The sequence below is a fragment of the Enhydra lutris genome, unplaced genomic scaffold, assembly GCF_002288905.1.
Source record: "Enhydra lutris kenyoni isolate GAN:26980312 unplaced genomic scaffold, ASM228890v2 scaffoldscaffold76, whole genome shotgun sequence".
NCBI classification, from domain to species: domain Eukaryota; kingdom Metazoa; phylum Chordata; class Mammalia; order Carnivora; family Mustelidae; genus Enhydra; species Enhydra lutris.
In genome coordinates, this window is record NW_019154160.1 from 4142795 (window position 1) to 4154869 (window position 12075).

At 48.3% G+C, this 12075-nt stretch overlaps 1 protein-coding gene across 4 annotated transcripts in view; it reads right to left on the minus strand.

Annotated features, from left to right (window-relative positions):
• Nucleotides 1-4222: 4222 nt before the first annotated feature.
• The window catches only part of LOC111160483 (glyceronephosphate O-acyltransferase), a 34850-nt gene continuing 26997 nt past the window's right edge, over nucleotides 4223-12075 (minus strand). For 2 of the 4 annotated variants that reach the window (XM_022523625.1, XM_022523626.1), the window contains 7 exons: nucleotides 11025-11267; nucleotides 9576-9655; nucleotides 8573-8713; nucleotides 7372-7468; nucleotides 7202-7295; nucleotides 6158-6219; nucleotides 4223-4837 (listed from right to left, as the gene is read on the minus strand). In XM_022523625.1, the coding sequence (XP_022379333.1) occupies nucleotides 4794-4837; nucleotides 6158-6219; nucleotides 7202-7295; nucleotides 7372-7468; nucleotides 8573-8713; nucleotides 9576-9655; nucleotides 11025-11267 (761 nt within the window). In that variant the 3' untranslated portion in view covers nucleotides 4223-4793. Of the gene's footprint in view, nucleotides 4838-4872; nucleotides 6220-7201; nucleotides 7296-7371; nucleotides 7469-8572; nucleotides 8714-9575; nucleotides 9656-11024; nucleotides 11268-12075 lie in introns of those variants that run through there. The other 2 variants (XM_022523623.1, XM_022523624.1) reach the window with 1 other exon arrangement.

The window sequence follows — 12075 nt, forward strand, 5'->3', positions numbered from 1 at the left end:
AAAAAAAAAAAAAAAAAGAAGGAAACCTTGCCATTTGCAACCATATGGAGAGAACTTGAGGGTGTTATGCTAAATGAAATAAGGCAAACAGAAAAAGATAAATTCTCCATGATCTCACTAACAGGTGGAATTGAAGGAGACACCCCCCCACCCCCAAAGAAAACCAGCAAAAAACCAAGTTCATGAACCTAGAGAAGAGACTGGGAGTTGCCTGAAGAGGACTTGGCAATGGGCAAAATGGTTGAAAGCACTTAAAAGGTATTCATTTCCAGTTACAAAATGAAGTCATGAAGAGGTAATGCACACCACGGTAACTATATTTACTACTGCATCACATATTTTAAAGTAGACAAGTTATGGGGTTGCCTGGGTAGCTCTGGGGGTTAAGCCTCTGCCTTCGGCTCAGGTCATGATCTCAGGGTCCTGGGATCGAGCCCCGTATCGGGCTCTCTGCTCAGCTGGGAGCCTGCTTCCTCCTCTCTCTCTGCCTGCCTCTCTGCCTACTTGTGATCTCTCTTTCTCTCTCTGTGTCAAATAAATAAATAAAATCTTTAAAAGAAATTTAAAAAAAAGTAGACAACATATCTTGAAAGTTCTCATCACAAGAAAACAATTTTTGTACCTGTATGGTGACAGATTAACTGGACTTATTGTGATCATTTTGCAATATATACAGATACCAAATCATTACGTTGTATACCCGAAACTAATATAATGCGTCGGTTATATCTCACTTTAAAAAAAAAAGTGGGAGAAGAAGACGGAGGAGAAAACCAGGAAGATCCAGAATGAGGACTCCACCCAACGCTGCTGCATTCGAAGGAGCCGGGAGCCGAGGAGGGCGGCGTCGAGTTGCTGGGAAGGGCGAGGAAAGATTCTCCCACTGAAGCCTCCAGGTCAAGCTGGCACCCTGATTTTAGCCCAGGGAGATTCCTTTCAGACTTTGACCCCCTCAACGGTAAGATCATCAATTTATCGAAGCCACAGAAAACAAAACCTGCAACACAGACAACAAACACGTCATCCGAAATTCCAGAAAAGAGATCCTAAAGATTTCTGAAAAGGAAAATAGTTTGTGTTCAGGAATCCGAATGCTCTTTGGACTTGAGAAGAATAACTTTAGAAACTAGAAGACAATGGAGAAAGGATTTTCAAAATTCTCAGGGAAAATGACCTAGAATTCACCTAGCTGAGTCGTCAGACAACTACGAGAGTGGGAAAAAGACATGTTTAAACAGGTGAGTTCTAAAACATGAATCCGTCATACAGCTGAAAGACAGGACTCCACTAGAATTGATAAACAATCAAAAAGGAAGAAATGGGACCAAAAGAGGAGAATCCAACACAGAAAGGTGAAAGGAATTGCCAAGAGGGCAGTGATGGGAAACCCCACGTTGAGAGCTGTGCAGCAGGCCCAGAGTGGCTTCTAGAAAAAAAGCGACATTTGAATCTATCAACTGGAGATTTGTACTTCTGTCAAAGTTGGTAATTTTAATTGAGGGAATAAAAATAAATGAACAAAGTCAAACAAGGCATCAGAATCTATTTTCTACCCCAAGTTGAACATTTCCATTCTGTTAGTGGAAGTTGAGATGTAGGGAAACTATGTGATTTCTATCATGGCTCCGCAAAACTTGGGATGTGGCAGGTGTCTGTGTGAGGTACGGAGCGATGCCCAGAGCGTAACGCCGTTGGGCTGAGCAGCCGGGCTGAGGCAGGCTCTCAAGGTCAGGGACGCGAGCACCTCCAGCCAGAGCATGCACTGGACAGCACCTGATCTTGTCAGAGACGCCAGCGAGGGTCCCCGTCAATCACGGTAGTAACAGATGATACTTATTGCCAAAGACGGTTTCAAGTATTTGACCGACATTCCTCTTTCCTTTTTTCTTTTCTCCATAAGCTTTATGCCCAACATGGGGCTTGAACTCGGGACCCCGAGATTAAGAGTCACCTACACCACGGACTGAGCCAGCCACGCACCCCTTCGCATTCCCATTTCTCACAGCCCAAGAGGGATTAGCATCATCCTTAGCTTATGGATGAGGAGCCTGAGGCTTTGAGTACGAGTAAATCACACAAGAACACAGGACTAGCGCATGGCAGAGTTGGATTTCAACCCCAGCTGGGCTCCGGACCTTGCATTTTCAGCTGCTTCATTATATTGTGTTTGGAGAGGAGACGTTCTTGGAAAGCCACATGCTATGGGTCTTTTTTTTTTTTTTGAAGATCTTATTTATTTGATAGACAGAGATCACAAGTAGGCAGAGAGGCAGGCAGAGAGAGAGAGGAGCAGGCTCCCCGCTGAGCAGAGAGCCCGATGCAGGGCTCGATCCCAGAACTCTGGGATCATGAACTGAGCTGAAGGCAGAGGCTTTAACCCACTGAGCCACCCAGGTGCCCTGCTGTGGGTCTTTTTATTTCCTTCAAAGCAGTGGCAGCTTCACAGTCTGTAGACCGGCGGGAGCAGAAGAGCTGAGGGACAGCGTGCGGCTTGGAACTACGGCTGGGTGCGGGAGCGTGTGTGGGGTAGGGCCCGGGATATGTGCTTTGAAACTACGTTAGCATAGGACGCATGCTAGCCCCTAAGATGTTAGGTTTCCTTGCGTTGCTTGAGAGGGTCGGAGACACAGCGGTCTGTCTCTCACAGCAGCCGAGGCCAGCTTCGGCTCTGGCCGCACCCGTCTCCCTGCCCCTCCAGCACCTGCTTACCGGCCGGCTCTGCCGTCGGAGCTACCAGGAGCAAGCTGACGGGGCGGGCTCCCGGGGCTCCAGGGTTGGCCACCCAGACCGGAAATGTGTTCCGTGTAAACCAGTCATCTTACCCCACCTTCAGCCCTTCGATGCACAGGATGACTGTCACGGAGAAAACCAAATAACCAGAGCTGGGTGAGTGGGAATTCGGTCTAAGGTGCACTTGGTCAGCAACGAGCGGCCCGGCTCCCGGGCTCTCAGCTGTCTGGACTCACACTCTCTCCCTGGGCGGCAGCTGCTGGGTGCGCCTGCCCGTCTAGCCGGCGTGCCACGAAATCCGTTGCCAGGGAACATTGCTTAATTGCCTCCTCCTTCGTATCAACACACCTAAATCTCCGACTTCCCAAACAAGCAGAGCGACACAGAGGACATCCCTGATGCTGGCGCACAGACTGGCCCGGGGGCTTTCCGCAATCTGTGTGGGCAGCAGAGACAGCCTGGCCTTTGCAAAACCAGTGCCCATTCCAGGGCTCTGGACACTGCCAGCCCTGGCGCCACGCGCCGAACCTCTGCAACGTTTTCTGAGGCACTTATATTCCCGTTCCGATGTTCTACGAGTCCCTGAGCCCTCACCTGTGTTGACCCTGTTGCTACGGACTGACTTGTGGCCCCCCAAATTCTGATCTTGGAGCCCTAACCACCCCGCCCCCACATCACTGCGGAGACGGAGCCTCTGGGGAGTAGCTGGGACTGCGCAGAGTAGTGAGGCTGGCGGCTCCGTGGGAGCGCGAGCAAGATGGGGCCTCCCGTGAGCCCAGAGAGAGGCCTGAGAAGGAACCCCACCTTGCTGGCACCTTGATCTGGGGACTTGTAGCCTCGGAAACTGGGAGGAAAAGAAACTTCTGCTGTGTAAGCCACCCCCCTCCCATCTGGTAGCTCATCAGGGCAGCCCAAGCCGACTACCACCCCTGCCTTTCCTGTGTCGGCCACGCTGGTCTTTCAGGCTCCAGAAGCAGCCCCGGGACACTCTGATCTCTCTTCTCTCTGCATACCTCGCCCCCGGACCCCTACTCCCACACTTCGAGGGCTGGCACTGGCTCATCTTAGTGCTTGACTTCAATGTCACTCCCAGAGGTGGCTGTCTGTCACAGTGTTTGGTATTCACCCATCTTATTTCAAACTTTTCCGAATTTTTTTTAAAGTTTACTTTTTATTTTCATTTTTTTAAAAGATTATTTGAGAGAGCAAGCGAGCGAGCACAAGCAGGGGGAAGGGCAGAGGAGAAGGACAAGCAGACTCCCTGCCGAGCAGGGAGCCCGATGTGGGGCTCGATCGCAGGACCCTGGGATCATGACTGAGCCAGAGGCAGGCGCTTAACGACTGAGCCACTCAGGCGCCCGACAGTTTAAGTAATCTCTGCACCCAACATCGGGCTTGAATTCACGACAGCAAGATCAAGAGTCACACGCTCTACTGACTGAGCCAGCCAGATGCCCCCTCTTCTCCCAAATTCTTAGGCCCATTTTTTCCCCTTAAGCCTATTCCTGCTACATCACTAACTTCGTCGCACGTACTTCCTCTGAAGCACTTTTAGTGGTGAGGCCCTTGGGTGGCAAACTTACGGAAGCTAGCGAAGTGATTACACAGCTCTGCCCAACCTGGACCGGACTGAGGCCACTGCACGGAAGGGCAGCCACGAGAAACGGAGCTGTGCCCTTCCCAGCGGTTTGCTCCTGACGGCCGCGCTGGCAGTGTCCATGTCACAGTGTAATTCACAAGTCAGCACAACAAGTTTAGTACACGTGATGGTAAGATAAAAAGTGTTAGTGAAATAGGACTGGGATTTGTTTTTCCAAACATGTTTCCAAAGGCTATTTTATTTTAAAACACACACAGAGTTGGACACAAAAGCCTTTTTAAGTGTCGTGGAGAGCATTACACGGACTGCCCTTCTACCGGTCTCCTCTTCCTCTCTGCTGAGCCCGCGGCTGTCCTAAGGAGCACGAGCAGATGGCTCTCTTCCTTCATGTCCCTGCTTGCTGGAGTGAGTCCTTGGATGGCAGCAATTATGTAACCAAATTTCCTGTAACTGCTTGGCAATATTAAAGTTTTGCAGTCACTGGCTTTCCTACTGGTGTCTTACAACCTAAGGAAAAAAAAAAAAAAAGCCCATGAAACGACCTTGAGTTTGCCCTTCCTCACAAAGCTGTTTAAGCCTCGTGGTTCCAGAGGCTGACTGAGCACCGAGGGAGAACACCTGCCCCTCTGCGGGGGAAGCAGCAGCGGCCCCCACCCACCACCCTACAGCCAGGGGCAGAGCCAGAATCAGAACAGTTTGCCTTCGGGACTTTCGTTCTAGTATGTTCTAGCACATTCATACCCATGTCATATCTGCCACCTGTGATTAAGAAATCAATTCTGTCATCCTCACAGAATGAGGGCTTTGGAGGTTGTTTCAAAGCTAGATGCTCCTCTCACCAAACTCAAAATCGAGTTTCAAGGGTACATATTCTCAGATTTCAGACACAATACAAACAGAAGACGGAGATTTCAACCTTCATATTTTCTTCAGCAAGAAATTAGTATTTCCATCTTCCCCACTGATGTCAACCATTTCTTTGCCTTCTACCCTTTTTCTTCAGCCATTCTGCTTTACCATTCGTTTTCCCCTCATCCCACCAGACGTCGACCTGAAGCTCTTCACGCAGGCTTAACAAACGTACTGGATTAGGTTTAGGTACAAGAATACTACTTACAAGAATATCCATTCAACAATGTTGTGCTTATTCAATACAATCAGCAGACAGTATTTTTTTTTTTTCAAATACTGACACCCTCCCGTTCCAAAACTACCCCATCATTCCTAAGAGAAATGTTCGCTAATTCCTCTGACCTCTTCGATCTCTTTCCTTACATCCACACTCTTGACTCTCTCTTCGTACTGCAAACAGATGACCTTGCCTTTCTGGACTGAACTACCTATTGATAAGCTGATGGCGTCTGGAGAAGAGTAAGGGTCGGATTATTCTCCTAAGGATACGCTATCAGCTCCAATTCTGAGTTCAGGAAGTCTATATGCTGTGAACACTGATCCCAACCCTTTGCCAGGCAAAGAAGGGATCCAAGAGCAGAGAGGAGGAGAATAAATCCAAGGGCTCAGACAAGAGGTATTTTCTCCATGTCCACTGAGATGGGATGTGAGGGGTCCAGATCTCAGACCCTCATTAGTTATGGTAGATGCTGACAGTTATGTTGCAGAAGATCGACCATGTTCTGCCTGTTGTGTTTCCTCTGCACTTTCTCCTTACTTCCCTTGAGAAAAACCTAGATGATATAAATAATTCTGTTTGTATTAAAACTTGTTCATTTTGATAAAGTATCCGGTGCCATAGTCTACTTTCTCGTCTTACTGGATGGTGATAAATACAATGTGAAAACCCATCACGGGTCCCTGAACTGTACTTACCAAGCATTTCTTCTAATTTTGTCATGGCAGGTTCGTTCACATTAAATACAGTGTCACTATTTCTGGGGAAGAAAGCAAAAAGCTCTTATTACCTAAACTTGGGTGGGGGAAGTCGACGTTCATTATTATCTTATATAGTATGACTTCTTTCCTTTTCTTCTTAAGATTTTATTTATTTGGCAGAGACACAGAGAGAGAAGACAAACAGGGGGGAGCGACAGGCAGAAGGAGAAGCAGGCTCCCCACTGAGCAAGAGGCCCAATGCGGGGCTCGATCCCAGGATTCGGGATCATGACCTGAGCCGAAGGCAGACGCTTAACTGACTGACCTACCCAGGCGTACCAAGACTACTTTTCAAGTTTATTATTCTTATTTTTATTTTTAAATCTCTACTCCCCACGTGGGGGTCTAACTCATGACTCCAAGATCAAGAATCATAGTTTCTACCAACTGAGCCAGCCAGGTTCTCTAAGACTACTTCTCGAAGGCCAAGTCTTTCAGTAGCCGACAATCCTGTTGCTCCTGCCCTACTTGCTGGCTTCACCCTTCATCCCCCTGATGACAGGAGAGATATATGACGAGATTCTCCCCACGAAGCTGGGTCACTCTTCAATTCCTTCACTCAGAGAGGAAACAACGAACTATCTGCACACACAGGTGTGTCTTTATGTACTATACATGCATGTTTGTGTGTGTATATAAGTGTGTGTGCACACACACACACACACACAAACACACACACACACACACACTCTCTCTCTCTCTCTCTCTCTACTACACTCCCCCAAAATCTCTCTTATAGTTCATCTATACATTTCAATATTAGGTCAAGGCCAAAATGCTGGCCTAGAATACTTTCTTTCTTTGCTTCGATACCGTCTTCATTCATAACCACATAAAACTTGCACAGTAACTCACACTGACATAACTCATCGGGAGGCAGGGGAGGGAAGCAGGATATCCTGTTTCGAGGACTTGCTCTGCATTCCGTGCTCAGCGGCCGTTAGCGGCCACCATTCCCCCGGTCCCGTGTGCAGTACTTACACTTTCTTCTTCTCCACCACACCTAGCCTCACAAAAGCTGCTAAGGCATTTTTCTGCACGTCGCAGGACAAGACATCGTAACACTGCGAGGCACCTGCGAGGGAGAAAGAGTCAGTGGACCCTTTTGTTCTCAACTGCAAGAAGTCGCCACGCACGGTGGTGTGACTAACCTTGATCCAGAAGCTGACCCGCAAACTTTCGGACTCCAGCCAAGTACTGTTTCTCAGTGAAGTAGTCTTCTTCGTTCAGGAGGTATTTGCAAATTATCTGATTTTAACAGAAAGGGTGAGGGGAAATGAAATAGAAAAAGGCAGCCAAACGCCCTGCACTGGCGACGGCCGTGCCGTGGCCCCCATGACAGAAAGCTACGTCGTGTGGGAGCAGAATAAAGGCTCTCTAAGGCTGGAGCACAGAGAAGCTACAGAATTCTTAGGAGGTCGCCCTGGAGCTGGTATCACTGCTTATAGTTGGAAAACCAGAGTGTGAACTCGTACTGACATTGTTTAAAATACACTTCCTCACTTGAATGGTTGCGAGTTGAGTGAATTACCATCAGCTGAACAGGTCTTACACTGCTCAGGAAGAAAGTGGCCAGATTCTGTGTAACTGCTTTTTCCCTAAAAACACCTAAGAGCCTGTCGGGGCCCCAGATGCTTGAAGACTTGTATCGCAAAAAGTGCTAACGGGCAGAAGGAGCATTTCTCAGCTGCCCGCTCAGTGCGGGACTTGGCACAGGGGCTCGCTCTGTCATGGGTCAGAGCACCCCCCGCTGCCAGAATGTCGGTCCCGGGGGGCTGCTGACCAGTGCTGAGTGCTCAGAGCTCAGAGCCAGGGTCCGCTTCTGGTGAATATGTACAGCCCCTGCAAACTCCCCTTGCCCTTGGAATCCTGGCACCGTTCCTGCCCGGCATCTCTACCATCCCCCCCTCTGTTTAACCACTCCTTAGAGCTCTGACAGACCCTTCTGGATACTTGCACTTGAACCTTTACTTCCCCTTCCATTAGCCTTTAGTGATACAATCACTGACATGACGAATCATTCCAGTCTTGCGTTGACTGAGTGCCTGCGATGTAGCAAACACTGAACTACGAGAAAAGCCTCGAAGGTACAGTATGATGGCACTTGGGTCTAGGTGTGGTTCTGGTCATCCTGAAGCTGTTACCCTCTGGGGTCTGTAAGGGACCCCTTTAGGGGAGCAAGGTCTTCACCTGAGAGGTGACTCTTCCAACTTGCTGAGCAATCTCTAGCTCCACCATTCACCTGAGGAAGGCACTTGCCCTCCGGACCAGAAGGAAGCAAGCACAGGGTGGGAGGTCTTAGTTATACTGGATACGGGGGGATGAAGGAGAACTTGCAAAAGAGATACATACCTGATAACATTCCACAAAAGGTTTAAAGAGACCTATTAAAAATTCTAACACGGTATTTCCTTTCTCTGTAACTAGGATGTCTCTTGTCGTCACTTGTATCGTCTCGTTTTTACAGAGGAGGTAACAGCCTTCTTCAAAGTCCTGGGAAGGGAGGGGAGAAGACAGGGAGCATCCACTAATTTAGGTTAACAGGAACTCTGCTGGTCTCAGTAAACACAGCCATGGGTCCTCAGAACTAGAGAACACCAGCTAATTCCACAACCCGTCCAAAAGGTTCTGCTTATTAGATAGCAGCCAGAGAAGCATGTGTTTGAACACTCAAAATGCTGAACCCCAAACACAGCAAACACACAAGAGATTCAGGAGCCTTAGAAACCATGACCTGGGTGATGGCTTTTTCTCACTTTGCACAGCCACATTCCTCAAATTTTAAATAGAGCATATAGCTGGTCCTAAAGATATGTGGAATTGTGCTAATGCTCAAAAAACTGCTGACCTCGTTCTCAACAGAGTAAAACCTGGGCTCCTCAGCACAGTGTACAGAAACCTGACCACCTTCTGTCTATCCTGGTATATCCCCTGCCCTAGCACACCTGAGGTCCAGCTCTGAGGGTCCGATCCCTCACGAGCTGTCTATACCGTCAGGCAAGACCACTGCTCTCTAATCTCAAAGCAAAGGGCCCCATACATTGCAACAAGTTGTTAACAGGAAAATGTGTACCGGCTGATAAATTTTTTAAGCAAACAGTGTTGACTTACTTACAGTGGCTGCACTCAAGGTTTAAGGTTTGAGACGTTCTTTTCACCAAATAATCCCTACGTTACTGATTAACCTTGACCAAGAATCAAAACAAAGCTCATCGAAATGTGAGTGTCCAAGAGTTTTGTTATTTCTGCTGCGTACAGCCTTGGGGAAAGGGAAGTCACACGCGTGAATCAAAGCCTGCCACTTCCAGAACTCACACTGTGAACACACTCGTGCTCTTTGGCTATAAAGATTTACCTTTAGTGTGTTTCCTGGAAGGAAGATGAACTCATCTGAAAAAACACTGAGCAGGAAGTGAAAGCAACTGTAGACATCCTCTGGAAATAAATAAATTACATCCAATTACAATGCTGGTTTTAAACTTTCAGGAAGTACCAAGAAGTCTACAATTCTCCAAAGTGCAGCACTCCAAAGGCCTATTATTCAATGCCAAGGACGAGAATGCAGGCCCCCAAAGGAAGTTACACAGCCAATCCAAATTTTACCTACAGAGCGCACTACAGTGTAGCAGTGCAAAGGGCTAGACCTGAGTCACAGCCAGGCTTCTATCCAGTCAGTGTGCTGACGTGTGAGAGGCTACATTTCTAAGAAGCTAGGGTGCTTCACGATCCCCTGCCCACGGCTCCTGAGTAGAGAAGGAAAGGAACAAATTACTTCGATCCCTTCTCTAGTCCTATTTCCTGTTGTCTTTCCCGTATCTTTAGCACTACAATACACCAGCACACAACAGAAAATACTGTCTCATTCTCCAGAAACATAGGTCTCCCCTGCCCATTAGTTAATGAAGAACAGAGGTTTCTTCGTTTTTCTGACACATGCTATGAATGTTCTCATTAGAAGAATATGTAGACATGTGGACACGAAGTGCTGTCTCCAAGTTCAGGGCGGTCCCAACACTCTAGAAGACCACGCAGGTACCATCCCCGTAGCTGTGAACGAACTCCGATGTAAGAAACCTCAGAACTAAGACCAAGATTTAAGTTTTCTGTGTCTTGAACTAAGCTGACTTGTCTGGCCCGTTTCCTCATTCACGAATGAGGGCATGGACACAGGACCTGAGGCTCCTTCCAAGGCTAAAGGTCAAAGTCTGACTCTTCCTTAGAGTGATCTATGGAGCATTGAAAAACAAAAATGAGAACAGCATCTAATCCACACTCTGGAACAACTGAAAGGTGGGGCTCACCCTTCAGTAACTCCAGGGAAGCCTGGGTAGAACACCCTGGACCTTGACGACAGGTTCCTGGGAACAAAAGGGTGTTATTCATGGTTCCCCCCTCAGTGCCAGATGGCACTCCTGCACTGCTGGACTGTTTACCCACTCCCCCACCCCCCCACCTTCTGTCAGATAAGGGAGAAAGGGCCTCAGGCCAGGAGAGGGAGAGCTGTGCTCTAGTCTCACAGCCGTGCTCAGGTAATTACGTAACTTGCTAGGCCTCACTTTCCGTATTTATAAAAGGAGAGGTCTAGGTTAATTTCTTCTGTCCCTTTCCATTCCCAAATTTGAAGCAGAGGGCCATGTACTGGGGGCACAAACCTAACTGCTTCTGAGTGTACAAGCCCCACTTTTGCTGCTGTCTAGGGTGCACACATGTGGCTGAGCACTGTAAGGCTTCAAATGTTGCTCCCTATGTGGAACTGGATGGCCGGGTCTCTTCCAAAGTTCAAGACCACATTCCCACGAGTTACCTTTCCGGAACCCGGGGGTCATCTGCAGTGCCATAGCTACTAAGGAAGGGCGGACGAAAATGTTGAGCAACTGGTTCCTGTAGGCCGAGCACATGAGGAGGGTGATATGCTGGAAAATAAGTCCATCGACCACTTCGGAGTCTCCAGAGTCCATATTCAGAACCACCTGGTCTTTGACGAGGCTAGCGATGTTGGAATGCAGGAGAATGTTGGACTGGATAACTTCCTCAGCAGGCTCATTATCTACACACAGAGACAAGTCATTCAGGCGGGCGGCGGAGATGGGACGGGTCTCTGCTGGGTGTCCAGCAATGCTAGTGGCCTGACACATTCACTTTCAAGTGCCAGGTTCGAGCTCTGGGCTCTACCAATCGAAGTAATGAGACCCTATGGTAAAGACACATTTTTTTTTTTTTTAAAGTAATCTCTGTGCCCAATGTGGGGTGCAAACTGATGACCCTGAGATCAAGAGTTCCATGTTCTTCCAACGGAGCCAGCCAGGCGCCCTGTGAAAGAGACTATGAAAGTACTGTAACTCTCGCTCTAAAGACATTTAACACGCCTTCTTATCTACCCCCAATCTGTCATCTCTTCTGAAATACATATCAATTCCCGCTCTGAAAACCAACACTTCCTCAGGAACCAAGTGTGTCCCAAGGACTGTAAAAGCAAGCTATAGGACAAGAAAATCACATACCAGAAGGTTCACGATTAGAACGTGCTTCATTCGCTCACACACACACTCCCTGCTTAGATCAATTAATTCCAAGACTGCAAGAATATTGTTTTGCAACTTTGCTGGTGAAGCAAAGGGCAACCCAAGAGGCACTCCCCTAGCACCAGGCCTCCCTGGTGAGATCTTCTGGTTTTCCCACATCCGAGAAAACGAAACGATGGGGCCCGTTTCAGATCCTGGTAACTCACTCCACTGACACTTCACTAGCCTGGAGATAGCCAAGGAGTTAGAACTACCGAAGCACACCAGAGACATGGTGACAGTCAGCCTTCTTGGCAAGGGAGATCATTTTCCTGTTACCCTGGGCCACACAGC